Genomic DNA, 22,317 nt, shown 5'->3' on the forward strand with positions numbered 1-22,317 from the left:
ATTAATTATTTTCAATGATTAATAAAAAATGTATATATCATGAACATGTTTCTATTATTATATGACATTATTTCATATTGACTCTATTTTAAATTACTTTTCTATTATCGTTTGACACAAATTTAAGAATGTAAAGAATATTTTGAATCTTTTGAATTTGAAAAAAAATATATGTAAAATATATTAACATGTCGTTTAATCTTATGATATTTTACCTTTCATGTGAAATATTTTTAACTAATAAATTGTTAATATGAAAAATATATTAATATATCAATACAACATAAAAATAATAAAGGACAAATATGTAAAAATATTTCAACTATTTGATGTTTCATGAAATTAAATTAATCATAAATTCATATATAGCCGCGCAACGCGCGAGTACGTATACTAGTATGCCTTTAAAATACACTATTAAATAGTGCAAGGGATAAAAGGTCCTCCATAAAGTTTGGTATCGTAACAACAATTTCAGCAAAAGTTGAAGTATTTTTCAAACACTTTTCCCTATTTTTCTTTATCAGATTTTGACGAGACACGTTATCTATGAACATTCAAGGGAGAGTATTATATAAAATATTATAGTGTGAATGTTCGCTACTCCAAGAATCCACTCTCACTAATTATCTTCATTTCTTTCCTCCATTATGAAGATAACCTCTCCAACTTTATGACTATTATTCTTGTAATCTTACACCTCCATAACCTCTTATATTGTTTTCATGATTAATGTCATGTTTATGACTAACCTTTCGCATGCCTTTATGTAACACTATTAATAAAAAAAAAAAACATAAGGATTTCTATTATAACACCTGACAGTGGCGGAGCTAGGATTTTCAATAAGTGGGTTCAAAATGTGAAGAAATAGACACACGAAGTAGTCGAAGGGGATTCGACATATATTATATATACCTAAAAAATTATTTTAACCATAGATAAATACTATAATTTTCTGCCGAAGAGAATTCGGATGAACCCCTGAGAACAAGGTTGCTCTGCCACTGACACCTGATGATACTTATTGAAAGAATAAGAAAACTATCCTATCTTCTCTATTTCTATTGTTCTTATTATTAGTATTCTTATCTTAGTCATACTCCACCAAGGAAGCCAATTCTTTCTTAGTCATAAGATTCCGGATTGTCCAATAGTATATGGTAAAGTCATAGAATATTCATATACACTTTACTATGCCATGTTATATAATGTGGTTGAACGGATGAGATTTTTTTATTTGGAGCTAAATATTTAGCCCTAAATATTCATACTTGATGGATGAGATTTTCAAAAATATTTTTCACAAGATACAAATTTTATCGTATCCAACACACCATAAATCATGGAATAAATCAAACAAATGGTCCATAAGATATGATACTCACTTGGCAGATCAGTTCATGATAATTGACAAGTACAATAATGCAACTTGTCAAGCTTGAGCTACAGTACTTTTTCTTAAATGCAATTGGTTAATCAAAATTCAATTATTGTACTAGTCAATTTTCAATAGCTGGATGAATGATAATACATATGAATTCATGAATTCAAGGGTCCATTTGGTTGGAAATTTGGCATTTTACTTAATGTGTTCAATCCAATGTGCAAGTCGATTTATTTTTATTTTTAATTTTACATATGAAATCATGAATATAAGGGTACATTTGGTTGGAAAGTTGGCATTTTACTTAAATATGTTCAATCAAATGTGCAAGCCAATTATTATTTTTTCTTTCTAATTTTATATACACAACAACAACAACGACATCAATAACAACATGTCAATATATTCAGTGAAATTCCACTAAGTAAGGTCTAGCAGACTTTACCACTATGTACCTCGTGGAGGTAGAGAGGTTGTCTCCGAAAGATCCCCGACTCAAGTGCATCAAACTGAAGTTCATCATGTACCAAACATGTCCCAAAAAATGTCTTTTTCAAAAATGGCCCTAGCCATGCTGGCATATTCCTGCTAAGATGTTCCAATTCTCCTTACAAATATAATCATCATAATAATGCATTATGATATTTCATTGATCTAATTGAATTGCAAAAAATAAAATCTCACTTTTCAAAATTACTCACCTGAAGTAATATTATCATCAAATATACATATTACAAGAAAATAAAACACTTATCAACCTAATTATCTATTCAATAAGGCTTTCTCATTATTTGAACAGTAAATTTACTTGAAACGATATTGTCATCAAATATACATACATCAAAAAAGTTATAAAGAAAACAAAATACTTATCAAACTTATTATCCATTAAGTGTCTCATCCAACAATTGTTTGACGAATGTTAATGAGCTTTTTGTTTGATCAATGTTAATGAAATTTAAAGATTTAAAGTTCTATTAAGGCTTGTTTAGGAATGAATCAAATCCAATCAATTAAGTTTCATTGCTTCTTGTTAACAATGGAACTTAGCTAGTTGAAAGTTTAATTTTTAGGAGAAACTAATACTTCACTTCTTTGTAGTTGACTAAGTTCTAAGAACATCTACATACATTTTATATATAATAATCAGAAATGTATGTTAAGATTTTCTTGACTCTTTCGTGAGGTTTTTTTTAGGATAAATATTAAATGATGAGAAACTTTTAGTGGAACACAAAAGAGAAACATTTCCACAAAAATTGAGTCAATGATAATATCCATCTCAATAATTAGTCATGAATAAAAAAACATGAAACAAATCATGTATATTTTTTTGTTCAATTTCTCCTTGATATGTTGTCTGTGACTTAAGGGGTTGTTTGATATGCAGACTATATTATCTCGAGAATATAATTTAAATTATAATTCTTGAACTTACTTATCCTACATGGGAAGTGGGATAAAATAATTCCAAATTTGGTAGGAAGGTGGAATATATATATTTAGGTTTTAGTGTGGAGTTAGATCTATATTGTCAACACAATACATATAAATCTAATCGCAAACTTAATTGTGGGATATTTCATCTTATCTAGCACACCAAACGATCCTAGTACACATGGCATTTGCTAAACCCTGATCCCTTATCTTTCCATCACATAGAGAAATCACATCACCTACGATGGGCTTTGGTGACAATTTTTCTTTTTAGAGAGACATCTTATACATTTAGAACACACTAATCTAGATTTGGATCACATAGATTCCATTAAAGGGGAGAATATTCCTTAACAGGGTTTCTCCATTTACAAGGTTCTAATGAGACATTGGTTACGAAGGAAGGCATTTCATCCATCTGATCACACCCCTTGATGATCCACACCAATAATAGAAAGAAGGAATGTTGTGTAGAGCTAGGGTCAATCACCTCACAAAACCTAAAAGAGGTGATATTGGTTAAATAAATGAATGACTATGAGACTCAATAAACTTTTTATAATGTATGAGGTTGATTCTTTTTATTTAGTCAAGCATATGAAAATATTCAATAAAGGAATGACTATGAGACTCAAATAAACTTTTATCAATTTTAATTTGATAGCAGAGAATTTGGATAGTTCATCAAGCCCTTTTTGCCTCACCTTCTTAATAGGAATATGGGTAATTTACAAATAGGGATAATAAATTCGCCATTCAAAATATTAGGAAACAATATTTTGAATTTCTTCATCGTATTAAATTTTTCCAACCCAAAATACTAAGATAGAGGAGTACCCTTGACTACAATAAATCTCTTATTGAGTCAATTCAATAGACTTATTGAAGGGTTCAATTGACATGCATTCAATAGTAATTAAACCAATGAATTCATCAATTATGAGTCAGATACTCTCACATAACTGACATAGAACTAGTATTTTCTCTTACATTCCACTATAGATATGTAATAGAGTCTAGAGTTTACATGTGAATCAAAATTTTATTTTACTTCATCTTTTTATATTGACTTGTCAAGAAGATGATACCTTATAGGTTGAAAGGAGGGTTTGAAGCAAAAAGATAGTCTCTAACATACTTGGAAGTTGGTTTGTAGCAAATAGGAAGTTTGTTTGACATGGTTAGGAGTGTTGTTGAAGTATAACTAGTGGCTCAATACATAGTCCGAATTAAGAGAGAAGCTCACATCAAGTCCATGAACCGAATTGAAAGAAAGAACTCAACAAAGACACAGAAAGTAGGGTTTTACAGGATGATTTAGGGTAAAATGGTTATTTTATTCTATGCCATGAAAATGCTCGCTTTCAAACGTGAAAAGAAGTAGAATGAACATGAACTAGAATACAAAACTGTTGAAAATTTGCATAATCTAGACTCCATTAGAGGAAAAAAATATGTACGTCAAAATAGAATATAGTTAAAATTACAAAACCAGTACACACTTGATTAATTTTACGATATAGACAAGCCGTTAAAGCACAAGACGACTCCCCTCCCCCATATTATATGACAAGAAAATGAGAGATCCGGTCCTTTTACACATTACTTGCCTGAAACTTGTCATTTCTTTTTCTTTCCAAAATTAACGGTATGACATCATTAGTGAATAACATTTCAAGAATTGTTATGATCTATATTTATTAGTTCATATATTTTTAAAAGAAAGTTTGGAGTTGATGACTCAATTTTTTTATAATTTTGCATTACTTAAGCATATCATCATAAAGTGTAATGTAATCATAGTATATATAGTACTCTTTAACTCTCATATTATTCATACTTGCTAATAATTAGTGGAGGTTTGCTACCTCATTAGGATATGTAAAGTAAGATCGAGCCCCTCTTAAGTATATTCATCCTACCAAAAAAAATTATTTTATTTTATGAATAAAAGACTGCAAGACATGTGGTATACAATCGTTAAAAGAATCTTTTATTTTTGTAAAGACATATTGTAATGACCCTCCTGGTCATTTCTGTATCTTGCCTTCTTTGTGTCGTTTAGAGCGTTCCTGTAGCGACCCCAAGTCATTTATGACTTGCTGGGACTGACAGCTCGGTCACCTAGTCGTTTGTTTGGTTATGGTGCGAATTTTAGTATTTTGGAGCTTATGAACCTTGAACGATCATTTTCAATCAAAAGTTTAAGAAGACGACCTCAGAATAGAATTCTGACGGTTCCATCAGCTTCGGAATGGCCAAATTTGGCTAGTAGCATAATTGGCACGAGTATCGAGGCCTTTGATGCGAGTTTGGATCATTATGCGTTTTAGCCTTTGAAATTTGGCCTAAGGTTGACTTTGGTCAACATTCTTGGAAAATGCGCTCAGTTGAAAATTTCGTCAGCGCGGTTAGCTCCGGAATGTTGAGTTTAGTCTAGAACGACCTTTCATTCGACTCCCGAAGCCTATGGACTCATTCCATCCCCCTCGGTGGCTTTTGGTTAAAATGGCTTTTGGAAGTGGGACCCACTTTTTATCGAGATGACATCTAATGGATATTTCGACTGTGCCGTTGAGTCCAGAATGTCGATTTTAGTAGGGTAGCATATATTTTTTATTTTTATCTGGTTCCGAATGAATTCCGAGCACCCCGTTGAAGACTTTGAAGAATTTAGCCAAAGCTCAGATCTGGTGCTGCTCTTTAGCGACCAACTTTTGGGTTTTTAGCGACCAGTTTCGCCCTTTATAAAACCCTAACTTAGCTTTATTCCTCATTTTCTTTAAAGTGCAATAACTTGAGCTTTGGAGCTCCAATCTGCGCGATTCAAAAGGCAAAGTTGTGAGATTTTCGATGACAACTCGTTGGTGAGCTCGGAATCTGATTTAGGGTCCCCATTTGAGGTAAATTTCACAAAATACCTGCTGCCACAACCCCCTTTTTGTGAGCTTGATTTTGGGATTTTTGAGACTTGTTTTCTCATCCATTTTAGGTCCGATTTCAGCGATTCCTGAGTCCATTTTGAGGGGATTTTCGAGGAAAGCGTAGTGGTGTTGTTGGAATTTACTGTAGACCACCCGTTTCTAGTAAATATGTTGAATTAACTGTTGTCCCATTTCTTTAGTTCTTGAGGAAAATTTGGGTTTTGGTTGCATGTTGGTTCTATATTATTTCCGAGCCCCAAATTGTGTCCCATCATGGAACACAAGTTCGGGGAGATGTTTAAGAACCTATTTTTGGGGTTAATTCCAGAATTTTTTAGCACGGGTCCCACTTTTTTCGTTTTGACCCCGCAATTGGTTCGTCTCCGTTTCTTTCGATTTTAGTGTCTAAATGACTGTAATAACGTTGTGACTCTATTTTTGGTAGCGGGGCAGCGTTTCGAGGCCATTCTGAAAGGAAAAGCTTCAGAGGAGTGATTTTGGGGCGCGCGTGATCAGCCTACAGGTAGGCTACGGTTTCCCTCTCTTAGATTGAGCTCGAGAGTGTGAATGCATGTTGATTAGTTGGGATTTGAGTTGGTAGTTATTGAATCATGTATAGGTGTTTAGAAATCATATTTTGGTCTATTTCGGGAATTATCGGGTAAATGTGAGCGAACTATGTGTTACTAATTGACCCTCCTCGCTATGTGGAGTGCTTGTATGCTTAATTACTGTTTATTTGAAGCATGTTGGGCCTTAGTTTAGGTTTGACTAGGGCTTGCCTTAGAAATGCATGATTCGGAACCGATAGGCCTTAGTTTTGCACCGATGTCGCTCGATTGACTTAAGATCCCTGTAGATTGGTGTAGCAGACTTGAGTCTGATAGTTTGGGCCGTAGTTAGGCGATACGCTTGCTCCGACAATAGTTATCATTATTTCCCCGATGTTACGACTTCACGAGTTACGTCGGCGACACTAGTTCTGTTTCGCGATTTGAATTTGATTTTCGATTTGGTTCTAAGGCCTTACATTGATTGGTTAAGTGTGGACGACATTCCATGAACATTTATGAGCATGGATCAATTATGACTCTTTCAGCAGCTATATTGGCTCCTTTATAAAGCATTCGATTTAAGGCCCGGCCTCTATCGCCCAGATACTTATATAAAGCATCCGGTTTAAGGTCCGACCTCTATCGCCCAGATACTTATATAGAGCATCCGGTTTAAGGTCCGGCCTCTATCGCCCAGGTACTTATATAGAGCATCTGGTTTAAGGTCTGGCCTCTATCTCCCAGATACTTATATAGAGCATCCGGTTTAAGGTCCGGCCTCTATCGCCCAGGTACTTATATAGAGCATCAAGTTTAAGGTCCGACCTCTATCGCCCAGATACTTGTATAGAGCATCAGGTTAAAGGTCCGGCCTCAGTTACTTGATACTTGTAATTGGTTACTTGGGTACTTTTGGTGAGTATCCGATTCGAGGTTCGGCCTCCGTACTGTTAGATTCTACTAATTGGGGTTGAGATTCTGGTTCGATGTTCTTCGTTCTTGAGTTCTCATATGCATTTCTCTTTAGCTATAGTTATTCTGTGTACTCGTCGAGATTATGGGGGTCCGTTCGGGTTTTTAATTAAAACTTGCGCACGAGTGTACCTTCTGGGCTTATGGGGGTCCAGTTACTTTAGTTAGTTCTCTCTACACTCGTGTGCATTCCATTGTTACTTAGATTTCCGCTCTTGACCTCTGTTTGTGTTATTCCTTCTTTTCATATTGCCTTAACTTTTCAAGTTCAGTCGGCCTATGATGCCTACTGGGCACCTACTATTTTGGTACTCATGCTACGCTCTGCATCTATTTTGTGATGCAGGTCCGAGCACTAGTGGCCAGTGTTGATCCAGTTTGGAGTAGTTTGATCCGGAGACGGGGGTGAGCACAAGGCGTTTTGTACTATTTCAGTCTCCATATGTATATATAGACTTGTCTTTTACCTTTCGAGATAGTCTAGTTATTGTGGTCCACTTTTGGGACTTGTACTCGTTTTGTTAGTAGCTTTGTACTAGTGACTTCCAAGTTCTGGGAGGGATCTTTATTTGTATTTATGTTTTGGATTGCTTCCGCCTGTTTATATTGTTATCTTAAAATTTTGCCTACTCTTGTTTAGTTTCTGCCCTCAGACCCATTACTTGTTATTTTGGGTTACGGGTTAGTTTACCTACTGCTGGGTTATAGTAGGTGCCATCATGAGTCGAGGAATCGGATCGTGACACACACACATATATATCATGAAAGAGTTATCAAGATTGAAATATTTAACTGTTAAATAACTCAATTATACCCTCTAATTAGTCAAAATTGTTCACTGATTAAAAGTCATGATATTAGAAAACAGTAATTCTCTCGTAAAATCAAGTTAGGAAAACTTCCTAATATGTTATCATTTCTAGATGTCCACAAAGAGAAATTGTTTAAAACAAGATGAAGTAACTAATTAAGTCCCAATATATTTCATTAATTAAGTTTTATAATAATAACTCAACACAACTTTACAAAGTAGATCCAAATTCAATTTCTTCAACAATCATTACATTTTATACAAATCACTTGAGAGGCTATCACACATTAGAGCCGTCAAAAAGGGCTTAGCCCATGGGGCCGGCCCAACACAACCCATTATTGAGGTAGGGTTGGGATATGATTTTTCAAGCCCGTTTAAAATCGGGGCTTATAAGCCCAACCCTTCTAGGCCCTTAGCCCTTGAGGCTTGATCGGGGCCGGGCCGGGGTTGACCCATGGGCCAAATTATTTAAATTAAAATAGATATTAAAAACTAGAAAACTTAAATGTAACCTCTAACCTATATGACTATAGTAGATTAGAACTACTAGACTACTAGTACGTGAGATTTAAAAGGCTAAAGCCTTATAAATTCTAAAGCCATTACTCTTAAAAACTTAAGTCCCTAAGCCCTAATATCTAAATTCTTGAACTACAACTCTCTATCTCTTTACTCTTATAGTTTTATTGTCGTCTCGTTTCTACTACGACATTGGACAATTTTCACGCATGTACCAATTCTTTTGATTTCATTTAACAAAATACTTTAACTAACTAAAGTTTTAGTCAGAAGTGTTCTTTAGTTTACTAGTTTGTTTTTCGGATATTATTTACTTAAGAGATTATTATTTTTTTCTTTAAATATTTATTGCTAGATTTTTTATTTAGAATTATTGAAACAATGTTATTGTTTGTGACATTGATTTGACATAAAAAAAAAAGGGGGCTGGACCGCCCCATCCCTTGACCCTTCTGGGGTTGGGTCGGGTTGACCATTTTATAGCCCTTTGAAATGAAGGGCCGGCCCGCCCCATCCCATCAAATTCTTTGGCCCACGGGGCTTGGGCGGGGTAGGGCTGGGCTGGCCCGTTTTGACGGCTCTATCACACATATTTAGTCAGTCCCAGTGTTTTAAAAGGCGGGGGCGTGAGGCGAGGTGTTTTATACAGTACGAGGCAAGACGTAAGCCCCGAGATATGGGGTGTAAAACCATGGATCTACTGAGCATAATCTCATGTATATTCAATTTTATAGTTTTATTACTAATAAAATACGCAAAAGTAAACCTTTCAATGGTTTTACAAATAATTTTTTATAAATAACTATTATAGAAATTACATTATGATTTTTGTTTCAGATAAGTATTAATAATCAATAATGAAGAAAATAAGTAGTATACTCCCTCCGTCCCATTTTATGTGAGCTACTTTGACTCGGCACGGAGTCTAAGAAAGAAAGGAAGACTTTTAAAACCTGTGGTCCAAAATGAATGATAGAAATTTGTGTAGCTGTAAATCATTTCATTAAGGGTAAAATAGACATTTTATAGTCAAATTGTTACTTAATATAGAAATGTGTCATTCTTTTTGGGACTGACTAAAAAGGAAAGCAAGTCACATAAATTGGGACAAAGGGAGTAATTACTATTTGAGAAATCATAACACCAATAATAAAAAATATGATTTAAAGCAAAAAAAGTTCAAAAAATTAATTAAAAATGCTTAGCCTACGTTTTTATGCTCGAGGCTTACGCCTCAAGTTTTAGAACTTATGTCTTATGGATCTATGTCTCTAATTTACACCCCGGAGCATTTTTGATACGCCCCGCCTTGGAACTGGCCCCAAAAACGTTTTTGAAAACACTGGTCAGTCACATGAAATTTCATCAACAATCAAAGGGAAAAAATAATTCTCTATTTCCTTTTTGAAATGGAAATGAATGAATAAAATGGTAAGAATTAAATCTCATACAAAACATAGAAATAAACAATCAATTTTGAATAAATCAAAATTCCAATTATAAGATACCTACATCTTGAATATTAAAACTAACAAAAAGTATATATAATTGAAAATCAATAATGCTACACATGTATAACGTATGTACCTGCTCATTTGTTTCCAAAAGTAATGAATCGGAGCTATTCATTTTTTCCCCAATTTTTTCCTCTCTAGAGTGTTTCAATTTTCTGAAAATGGTATTTGAAGAAGCCACATAGAACTACTTGTAGGATTTTATTGCTAGTGTATGTTCCCTTGACGTGTACTAAATTAGCAAGACAATAATTGAAGTAATAAAGACAATTGTTTTAGTCAAATGTTTTTTTGTTTAGAAGAACATAAGGACAAATGGACCCCTAGTTTTCTAACTGTCCATTATATATATTTCAAGAGACAACGGAGAAATGTTCGATGAGAAAGTGTGGAACATTTCTTCCAGCTTTACCATTACGATGAGAAGCAATGAATCCAAGACAGATTTTTGAGTTGGTAGAACATAGAATTTTGAGGTCAAATTATATGTATGTAATGGACAATATTGTCATTTCATTTTGCTTATCAAATAGCGTGAACATGGAAAGATTTTGTAACTCTATGAAATTTTTCCCTTATCTATTCTAGTCCTCCATTTTAAGTTTTTTTCCTAAACAATCCTATAGGTGAAGTCAAGCTTTCTCACTTTAAAGTTTCTCCAAGTAAGGCATTTGCACACAATTATGATTTATCCATGTATGAGGTAATTAGATTTAGTAAAATTGAAATCAAGGACAAATTATTAATTGTGTGTTTTAATTTTGATTTTTAATTACTAAAAAGGAAAGAAAATAAAAGGAAGAGGTAAATAATTGATTCTCTCTTTATATGTCAAGCTTGTTAATGATTCAACAATATTGTCTTGAGACAGATCTCATAATTTAAGTATGTGATTAATGGTCATTGGATCCACGGATAATTATTTAGGTTGAAACTTGTTAACGTGTCAACAAAGTCGTACAATGTAAATTAATAAAAAACAAATGACATATAAAATATAGAAATACACTTAATCACACAAGTTATTTGAAAATTCGATGTACATTTTTGTCATCATTGACAAATATATATATATAACACGTTAAAAATGTTTTGGCTGAGTTATCCCAAAATATAGATCTCAAATATTTTTAGAAGAAATTAGAAATCAAATTGAAAAAGCTTAAAGTTTAAGAGGACTAAAAGGATAAGAAACCAATCTTTTCTTGGCTTGGGACTAGGATCTTCCTTTAATAATAAAATACATATAAATAAAGTGTTGAGAGATAAAATGTGTTGTGAAGATATAAAAAAGAAAGTCAAAATGAGTAGATTTATGCCTCATTTGGTGGAAGATTATGCACCCTTCCCTACTAAATTGTAACCCTTGGTGCCGTTCGAGCTACGTATTGGTGCAAGGATTAACTCAGTTCTCATCTGAAACTTTTTTTAATCAAAATCTTAATATGAAGAGCGTTTTGAAAGCAAATGTTTTAATCACTCCTAGTAAGTTTAGGCAAATATGAATTAGTAGACTTTATGGATGATTAAAGAAAAGAGAAACAATTTTAGCTAAGCCTAACTATTGGGTCGGTTTGATCTGAATTCGTCCATTAAAGTCGGCCTTAATGGTCTCGATTCTAGGCCAAATTGGGTTGCCCTTAGGTCTGATTTAGGGGCTAGGGTTTTGGGAGAAAATACTATATGACCCAACCCCGACCTTGTAAGGGGTTAGTCAGGTGTAACGGATTGAACTAATATTTTTTACTTACTATGTTGTAACTTTGTATTAATATTTGAAATTATTAAACTTTATACTTTGTAAGAGGACAAAAACTATGAATAAAACCTCAAAGGGTTAATGAGCCTTCAATTTTATTCATTGATAACTTTACAAAAAAGACTTTGGATTATAGTCTACACTTTAAAAAATAATATAGAAGTAATATAAGCAGAAATGTTATATATTGATAGGCATTATAGGCCAACTCCCAGTATTGGGACTGAAGTAAAGTACTTGAGAGTTGTTCTTTGCCCTAAACCCTCCTTCCACTTAGTTAGAAATACCTATAAAGCCAATTAAACAAGTGAACAAGTACAATAACACATAATCGATTAATTAACTCCACAACATCAGCGAAATAGATAACCTCATTCCCAACACAATCACTAGACATATAAGTTACCAAACAGAATCATCACAAAATTACTGCAATCAAATAAGTAGTCACACATAATCATAATTAGCCAACTTTTGTATGCCCCAACATTAAATCAAGCGCTATTCAAGAGAAATCGAAAAAAAATCCTTTTAGTTTTAGTTGTTTTTCTTCTTTTTATTAGTTTTTAGCCAAAAAAATATAAAATATGTCATGTAAGAACCTTAACTAAGGTAGCTAGATGGGAAGCAATCCACCATTAACAGTGTTCAAAGTGACTATTTGCAGATATGAGGGTCGAAAACATCGCAAAAATGAAGACAAGGACGAATACACGAAAAATCCCAGAATAGGCAGGTCTATTTCTACTCCCTCCTTCCATTAGAAGTTAGAACTCTTGAAAATATCCCTCGTGTTCAACAAAGCTTTAAGTGGTAAGTTTTCTTTATTATATTTTCAATATTTCATGCTAAATTCATCCCTCAATTTTCCTTTATGCTTATGTCGAATTTATTGTTGTAATTTTTTATTAAAAGCTTCAAGCTTTCAAGATTATGGCATTGTTTTGATTGTAGTATAATAAGGGTCATTTTGATTTTTCTAAATAGCTCTAATAATTTCATCATAGTTAAAACCCGATTCTCTACCTACTATAACCTCTTAAATGATTGAATTCAATTGGGAGTCTTCAAGTCACTAATTCATGTTTCTTTTACATTTCACTTTTAATAAGTTTAAACATATAAAGTTTAAATCTTAAATACATAATAGCACAAGTTAACGTTCAACAAACTACGCATGGTTGAGACAAAGTTGGGATATTGAAAGTCCACATGTATTAGAAATCTTTTTTCATTCTTAAACATCTTTACATAACATCTTTGTTGAGATTTAGTTATCGAGTAATAGAGGTGTCAATAGGGACTAACTTATCTCATCTGGGCTGATCTATATAGGCTCTGGAATTTGATGGGTTAGGTCGGGCTAGTCCATTCTTTTTGTGGGCCAGAAAATGGCTAGCCTAACTCACAAGTATGTGGGCAGCGGGATATGTCAGGCCAACCCACTTTTTTAAAAGTATGTTTTTTATCATTTTTTAAATCAAATTATAATTTAAAAATATTATCCTAAATAACGACAATATAATATTACATGGTGTTAGTGTTACTACTTGTTAATCAAATCCACAAATAAAATTATCGATCTTTATAAATATTTATCAAGTTTGATTTCAAGTTAAAGTATAAATAGCTAAGTAGAAATATTAACTTAATTTTATAAACATTATTTGTATTTAAATTTTAATATTTAAAACTTTAAATAGATTTTGAGTTTGGACTTTTGTTATTTTTAATACTTCATTTTATTTGTATTTTTATTTATTTTTTATTTGGCAAATAGGTCTGCCTACCCATACTGCTCGAGCCCAAATCAACAGACTTATTTAGGCCAGACTAAAAAACCTTTTCTTAAAATGAGCTTCAAAAATCTTAGCTCAACTTTTATTATTAAATCACGAATCAGGCCAGATCGGCCAAACGAACCTAGCCCTACCTAATTTTGTTAGGTACTAAAATATTTTTTAAAAATAAATAGACTAATTAGATTTGATAAAATTTGGGTTAGATTGTCTTGATCCGTTCTATAACGCATCACTAAAATGTTTTTGACAGACATCAAACGTTAATTGGTTCATGATTTAGAGTCTAGCGAATATATATATAGTGACTGAGACATTTATGAAATACTCCTCCGTCCCATTTTGTGTGACATCCTTTCCTTTTTAGGCTATTCCAAAAAGAATATCATCTTACTAGAATTAGAAATAATTTAACTTTAAAATATCCTGTTTACCTTTAGTAAAATGATTTTCAACTACATAAATATCTAAAAATTGTTTTAAACTATAAGTTTTAATTTTTTTTCTTTTTTTAAATATTGTGTCAAGTCAAATGGTAAAACATGAATAAGAAGGAGAGAGTAATTTTTTTCCCGATTTGACTACTATGATGGGACTTCTTGGCATCATGCCCGTTGAAACTTAATTGGATCTGATATGGTACCAAAAAAATAAAAAAATCATATCACTAATGATAAACACATGGAGTTAAAAATTTTCAATAGAAAAGCGTTAAAATATAAGGATGTATTCACGGAGAAATCAACAAGTATCAATATGCACAATTTTCAGATGAAGGGGTGTCAACCAAGTACTCCTTAAATATATGGCTCCGTCATTGTATATGTATGATAAAATTTGAAAAGATTTTTGATTTTAATTCGATCCGATGCTTAAAATTCACTTCCTACCTAAAAACTCAATTCTATCATTAGATGCACAATTTTGTGAAACGGAAGGATGAGTGAAAGCTTAATGTAATAAGTTGTAATTCATAAATTTGTGTCTTGTTATTTCCTCAACTAGCCTCTTCCGTTGCTGAAAGTTTTGTTCTTCCATGGCTATATATCAATATCAAATTATAAGAAGTTTGAAGGAATGTCTCTTAATTTAGAGGGGGGTTTATAGATTATGTTTTGAAAAAAATCCAAAAAATTCCACTGATTCTTGAAGTGAATATATCGTAAAAATACCATAAATCATGATAATTGACAACATAAAATATGTTTTTGAAAAAAGATACAAAAAATTCCACTGATTCTTGAAGTTTATCTATCGTAAAAATACTATAAATCATGATAATTGACAATATAAAATATGTTTTGAAAAAAATCCAAAAAATTCCACTGATTCTTGAAGTGAATATATCGTAAAAATACCATAAATCATGATAATTGACAACATAAAATATGTTTTTGAAAAAAGATACAAAAAATTCCACTGATTCTTGAAGTTTATCTATCGTAAAAATACTATAAATCATGATAATTGACAATATAAAATATGTTTTGAAAAAAATCCAAAAAATTCCACTGATTCTTGAAGTGAATATATCGTAAAAATACCATAAATCATGATAATTGACAACATAAAATATTTCAAAAATGTTGTATGTGGGTAGTCTTATTATGCCTTAAATAGCGTCAAAGAAAGTACAGGTTTGTGATAAAAAAAACTTATTCATTTATCCACGCAAACAATCGCTTCAAAAACTCGATTATTAGCTCCAAAACATACCATTTACATTATTGGGCCCGTGCTATCTAGTATATATATATATATATATAGTGACTGAGATATTTATGAAGTACTCTTTTGTCCCATTTTATGTGGCATTCTTTCTTTTTTAGTCTGTCCCAAAAAGAATGTCATCTTATCATAATTAGAAATAATTTAACTTTAAAATATCTCATTTACCCTTAATAAAATGATTTTCAACCACATAAATATCTAAGAATTGTTTTAAATCATAAGTTTTAATTTTTTTTTCTTTTTTTTAACATCGTATCAAGTTAAATGGTGTAACAATGAATGAGAAGGAGAGAGTAATTTTTTTCCTGATTTGACTACTACGATGGGACTTCTTGGCATCATGCCCTTGAAACTTAATTGGAGCTGATATGGTACCAAAAAAAATAAAAAAATCATATCACTAATGATAAACACATGGAGTTAAAAATTTTCAATAGAAAAGTGTTAAAATATAAGGATGTATTCACGGAGAAATCAACAAGTATCAATATGCACAATTTTCAGATGAAGGGGTGCCAACCAAGTACTCCTTAAATATATGACTCCGTCATTGTATATGTATGATAAAATTTGCAAAGATTTTTTATTTTAGTTCGATTCGATGCTTAAAATTCACTTCCTACCTAAAAACTCAATTCTATCATTAGATTCACAATTTTGTGAAACGGAAGGATGAGTGAAAGCTTAATGTAATAAGTTGTAATTCATAAATTTGTGTCTTGTTATTTCCTCAACTAGCCTCTTCCGTTGCTGAAAGTTTTGTTCTTCCATGGCTATATATCAATATCAAATTATAAGAAGTTTGAAGGGATGTCTCTTAATTTAGAGGGGGATTTACAGATTATTTTTTTTTTGTAAAGATGATTTCAGAAAGTAATAAAATGACAAAAATAGTCCCTTATTTTTAAGGATAAGTTCAAATTAGTTCTTTAACTATTTACTTTGTAGTTTCGTCGATACTTTAAATTTATCAAAAGATAATGTTTTTAATGTGTCAAATATCTATTGAACTCTACTTACTAGATGTGATGGAAACTATACCAAAATAAAATATATTTTTTTTTGTGGGAACTCATATTTAGAGGTATAATTTTTGTAGTTTCTACTATATTTTATTAATTTTTAGTCTTTGATTCAGCTTTTTGAAATGTTATTTTTACTTTTTTTTTCTTATCATGTATATTTAATGTCTAGTTCTTTTTTTAAAAGACTTTATTGACGTTTATGGTTTAAAGGTGTTTACCTTTGCGTTTGATAATATCAAAAATCCTTATAAGTCAAAGCCAATTTTAAGTTGATTACCCTAACTTGTCATTTTACATTATTCTTTTTATGTCATTTGAATAAAAAAACTATGTTCATAATTTATTAATTCTAAGTAACTACACTAACACTTAAAATATATATCTCAATTTAAAAATAAATAAATCAATTTAATCCCGTGGGAGATAAAATAGACCTTGTAATTGTTATATTGAAGTAGTTGCTGATTTCCTATAAAATAGATTTAAGAAAAGTGTGATCTAATTTTTTAGTGATATCTATAATTTTGAGTTTGTAATGTTTTATTTTTCGATTTACAAATTAAAATACTTTGAATTATGAGTTTTTAAAAGGAAAAAGAAGTATTTCTTTTTGGATTTTTGATTTACAAAATTAAAATACTTTGAATTATGAAATTTTTAAAAGGAAAAAGTAGTATTGAAATGAAAATAAATATAAGTAGGAAAGTATCGCACAAATTTAGGCTTGTTTTAGTTTTAAAATTTAAATATCACTTTCAGTTATTGTTTGGAATTATTCTAATATTCAATTCAATATTGATCTAAGATATATCAATTTTGTTGATAATTATTTTAATATTTTGTGCAATATAAATTAAATATTTTATATGTATAAATAAATTTTGAATTTGAATTTATATGATTGTTATTCAATATTTTAATATTTTGGTCTATTACTTTCCTTTAATACAACACAATTAATTTTTCTAGTAAAATTTCGTTTATTTTAAACTTCCAATTGTTATAAATAATCAATTTAACCCTTTTGGTAGATAAAACTGACCTCGCAATTGTTATAAAAAAGTAATTTCTATTTTGATATAAAATAGAGTTTTAAAAAGTGTGATTTAATTTTTAGTGGTATCGTACGTTAATTTTGAGTTTTGCAATTATTTTTATTTTTAATTTGTTTAAATTTTGTTTTTGGAATTCAATTTACAAATTAAAATACTCTGCCTTTATGAAATTTTTAAAAGAAAAAAAAAGTATCAAATAAAAATAACTATAAGTAGAAAAGTATGGCACAAATTTCAGTTATTCTGATTTCATATTTTTCCAGATTCTTGTAAATTCTTTTTTCTTATTTTCTATTTTGAAAGTTTTTAACAAATGTTTGTATGCAGAATTTATATAAATATAATCAATTTATTTTTAGTTTAAATAGTTGATATAAAAGTTTGATTAATTCCAAAAATAAAAAGAAAGTAGAGAAGTCCTAAACATATATTGATTTATGGTTTTTGGTTTTTAGGAATCCAACATGAATCGGTAATGTGTAGTTAGAAATATTTTAATATAATTTCATAAAAATAGGTTTTGTATTTAAAAATTTATTTATTTTTAGAATAGTTTTGAAACATTACAAAGTATTCACATTTTTCTTAAATATAATAAAATAACATCACATAAATTGAAATAAGATGAATATTTTTTTCATAAGAGAACAAAGTCATATTTCTATGTAATATATACATATTGTATATATTTAAATAAGCATATTGATTAATAGTATAACACATACTCCTTCATTATCTTAAACAAAATTAAACATACTCCTTTTCATTAATATGAAAAACTATGAACTTATCTTAAAAGAAATATCAATGTTGTCAGAATCTATTTCTGAACTCTTCTAAATCAAATGATCTTCTCTTCATACTCATGAACTAATCATAAAAGCAAATACGAAAAGCAAAAAATATTACCATGTTTAAGTAGTTGAATAAATATAAGAGAATAAGAATTTTGAAATGAGTAAGTTTTTGGGAAGATGTAAATGGTGCAGTTAAGAATGATTTTTGTTATTTAAACGTGTGTTATGCAGTTAACTATTTTCTAGGAATAAAATTAGTTATTTATCTTTTAAAATTTAAATTTAAAATTAATCACTCAAATTTCAAAAACTTATCCGTTTGGATATTGATTTGGATAACTATCATTTTCAAAAAAATTAAAAAATGAAGTAAAAAAAAAGGATACCTAAGATGTAGTTACGTAACTTTTTGATTTTATTTTATTTTATATTGTATTTTTTTTTTTGTAAAATCATTTTTTTTAGTGTTAATAATTTTTATTTTATTTTCAGATTTTAAATTAATATTAATAATTCATAAATTTAATATTTTATTTAAAAATATTAAATCCCAATTTTTTGGGTGTTGACAGTTGGCTTTAACTGCAAAATTACATTGTAAAAATATTTTAAAATCAAATTTTGAAGAACGGAAAGATGCAGTTTTTTTAGTAATTGCTGACATGTGTTTTTTTTTTTAAAAAATCATATTTTTTATTTATCTTTTTTAAATTGACTTTTTAAATACTGAAATTTTGAGATTAATTGTGGCGCTGACATGTGATATTTTTCCCTCTCGTATTATATATAGATAGATAAGCTATTTTTTATTTCAACTTATTATTTTTGTTCCAGAGAAAAGAAAATGATCGAAAAAAAGAAGATGAAGCATCATTATTCTCTTGCCAAACCCTTTAGCTACCCTATACTATTCTTGCCAAACCCTTTAATCCTAAGGTCATTATAGGTAATTATTATTATATTAACTTAGGTTTGCTTCTTTTATATTGTACAAGTTTAAAAATATGTATCATAAGTGAAATAGATACGTGAATTAATGTGAAATAATTATTTCACTCATAGTATGTTTTTATTCAAACAACCATTGCTACATATTTTATAGGGATAATTGTACAGAATGAAAAACTTATAATCTAAAATAAATGGAGTAGTTACTGTTTGATTTAATTGCGCCCCGTAGCAAATGTTTGCCAGTCGCCTCTTTCCCTCTAAATTCTCGCTCACCACTCTCCCTTTCTCGCTCGCTCCCTCTGTGCTCGCCTCTCTCGCTCCCTCTGTGCTCGCCTCTCTCGCTTTATTCAAAAGAATTGTATAAATTGTGTTTATGTTTGTATAAAGCGAGAGAAAATTATATATACACATGCAAATACATATATATTCGTCCTATACACTTATAATTATACAATAAAAATATTCCCCTGCCCAGTTCTCTTTTGCCTTTCTCTCTTTCTCGTTTTATACAAATACAGATTATACAATATAATGTAAAATTTATGTTTTTATAATGTATAAGTTATGTTTGTATTAAGCGAAAGAAAATTGTATATACACATGCAAATACATATATATATTCGTCTTATACACTTATAATTAAACAATACAAATATTCCCTTGTCCAGTTCTCTTTTACCTTTCTCTCTTTCTCGTTTTATACAAACAGAGATTATACAAATATAATGTATAATTTATGTTTGTATAATGTATAATTCATGTATAAAGCGAAAGAAAGAGCGACTTTTGATATACAAATATTTTTGTCAACGATTTATACAAACGAGAGGCTAACAACAATTTATACAAATGGCCTGCCAGCGAAATTATTCAAATCTGAAGAGGAGCCAACGAATTATACAATTGCTTCTTTTTGCATATATGTATAGCTAAATAGACATAGCTTTCAATTATATATGTTTGCTATGGAGCACAATTATGCAAACTTTGCTATAACATACAAATATGATTTTTTTATTTGCTATATGTGAAAGTTGCTTCATTTTATAAACAAATAGGACATTACCTAGAATATATCTAGATACATATCCCTTTATTCATATTCTTCACACCAAAGGGTAAAGACATACAAAGACAACACTAAACATAGTAGTGTTGATTGGAAAAGGTACAAAGACGAAAATTCAAAAAAAAAAAGTACGCGCGCGCACACGCGTAAACACACATAGAGATAGATAGATTGTAGATATTGTTCAAGGCAACAGGGAGCATTCACTGTATGTGAAACCACTGGGGGACTTCTTCAGCTTACACCACGGGCAGAGGGTAATTCCCAAGCAATCGGCGTTTGTGTTGCAATAATCGTTACAAGTTCCCAAAACATTTGAGGAAAATAGCTTCATTTTCAGCAATGTTTCTTGTGGCGGCATGTCTCGAAGAGCCATCACTTGCATATTAACTGCATATATTGTGATTAAGATCGATGTAAGAATTCGAATTATAATGTAACGATACATAGTATAAAAAAATAATTTACTTTACTTAAGTATCATAGAAAATCATAATGATCAAAATTGGATAAACTTTGGTTACAAGAAAAAAAAAATTGCTTAATGCCACTTTGTGGCCATAAGGCAAAGTAATTTTGTGATTTCATTATTATAAAAAGATAGTTTATCGGGGATAATTACCCCTTGAACAAATATGACACTATTACTTTTATCTCTCTCTCACCTCTCTTCTTTATTCCAGATCTACCTCATCACCTTTCTCCTTCCTCTCTTAGTATCGTTCACCTCTCTCCTCCCCAAACATGTAGGCTGTAGCTATGAATCATTAATAAGTAAACTATAGATATAGATCGCTAATTAAGTTCAAACTATAGTCATTATTGAAAGTTTCTCATTAAATTACAACGTAAAGTAGTAATAGCCAAATTAGAGCTTCAAAGAATTGTTAATAGGTTAATTTAGTAAAATATATCTCTAATTGAATCATTCTTAAGGGGTGGGCTAAGTCAATAGGCATCAACTAATATAAAACGGAGGGTGTATATGTAGTGTCTTAGGGTGTATTTTGAATATTTTGGAAAATATTTTCTCTTGGAAAATAAGTTGATACAAAATGAGGAAAATGACTTCTTTAATCTGAAATTGCAAGTTCATTATCTCTTCCACATCCCCTTCCCTACCACCCCCACTCCCCACCACATAATATATATATATATATATATATATTTATTTATTTTCGCTTACCTACCAAACATTAGAAAATCAGTAATTAAAAAATATATTTTCCTCCATGTATATACCATGATACCAAACACATGCATATGACTTCCAAGAAATAATGAAAAAATTAAGAGAAAAGTGTTATGAACCTAAAGCGGTCGTCAAGAGAACAACGAAGAAGATAGCAAACTTCATCTCTGAAATTTTGGCAGCCATTATGGTTTTGGATTAATTGCTAATTGATGAACAGAAGAAAAGTGTTGTGTGGTGATTTTATTTTTCTTTGAGAAGGGTCCAATTTATAGGCGCCTTAGTATACAATTATGTTAATTAAATATTCACTAATAATTATACTAGTTTTAGAATAAAAAGCAGAGTTGAGCAAATAGTTTATTTTATTGGCCAGATAAGGTTTTTAATGAGGCAACAAATAATGCATATTAAAGATATGTATATACTTTTTTTCTTCACTAAGAATTTTTCACGAGATTTTTCCTACTAAGATTTTGACAAGACACATTATCTATATACGGATATTCAAGGGAAGTGTTATAAAATATTATAGTGTAAATGTCCACTATTCCAAGAATTTTACTCTCACTAAGGGCCCATTTGGCCATGCGATATGGTATCACAATATAGAATCATGATGTGGTATCATGATATGGAATCATGAGATAAAATTGAAGTTTTGTTTGGACATGCGATATGGAATTTTTGTGTTGTATATTTTCTCATAAACATAAAAATCCAATAAGTTGTAAAACTATTAAAATAGCCCCAATTGTTTATTCAATCTTATCAAATAAACAAAAATTTATAAAATCGCATAATAAATAATTACAAAG

At 30.5% G+C, this 22,317-nt stretch overlaps 1 protein-coding gene and 1 long non-coding RNA gene across 2 annotated transcripts; both read right to left on the reverse strand.

Moving 5' to 3' along the window:
- Nucleotides 1–1,897: 1,897 nt before the first annotated feature.
- Nucleotides 1,898–10,351, reverse strand: LOC102599092 (uncharacterized). The gene is made up of 2 exons (XR_368147.1): nt 10,195–10,351; nt 1,898–1,972 (listed from the first exon to the last, which is right to left on the reverse strand). It is a non-coding gene; the product is annotated as an uncharacterized lncRNA (long non-coding RNA).
- Nucleotides 10,352–20,279: 9,928 nt separating this feature from the next.
- On the reverse strand, nt 20,280–21,759 carry LOC102599310 (fruit-specific protein). The gene is made up of 2 exons (XM_006357878.2): nt 21,619–21,759; nt 20,280–20,697 (listed from the first exon to the last, which is right to left on the reverse strand). Exons 1-2 carry the CDS (start codon nt 21,683–21,685, stop codon nt 20,492–20,494), a joined length of 273 nt encoding a protein of 90 aa, XP_006357940.1. The 5' UTR covers nt 21,686–21,759; the 3' UTR covers nt 20,280–20,491.
- Nucleotides 21,760–22,317: the final 558 nt, after the last annotated feature.

The sequence above is a fragment of the Solanum tuberosum genome, unplaced genomic scaffold (assembly GCF_000226075.1).
Source record: "Solanum tuberosum cultivar DM 1-3 516 R44 unplaced genomic scaffold, SolTub_3.0 scf00262, whole genome shotgun sequence".
Classification (NCBI taxonomy): domain Eukaryota; kingdom Viridiplantae; phylum Streptophyta; class Magnoliopsida; order Solanales; family Solanaceae; genus Solanum; species Solanum tuberosum.

Bases quoted from the DNA above. Each gene is read 5' to 3' on its own strand.
- LOC102599310 (XM_006357878.2), bottom strand. From the start codon at position 21,685: ATGGCTGCCAAAATTTCAGAGATGAAGTTTGCTATCTTCTTCGTTGTT. The intron at 20,698-21,618 runs GTTCATAACACT...CAATATATGCAG, and splicing joins TCTCTTGACGACCGCTTTAG to TTAATATGCAAGTGATGGCT.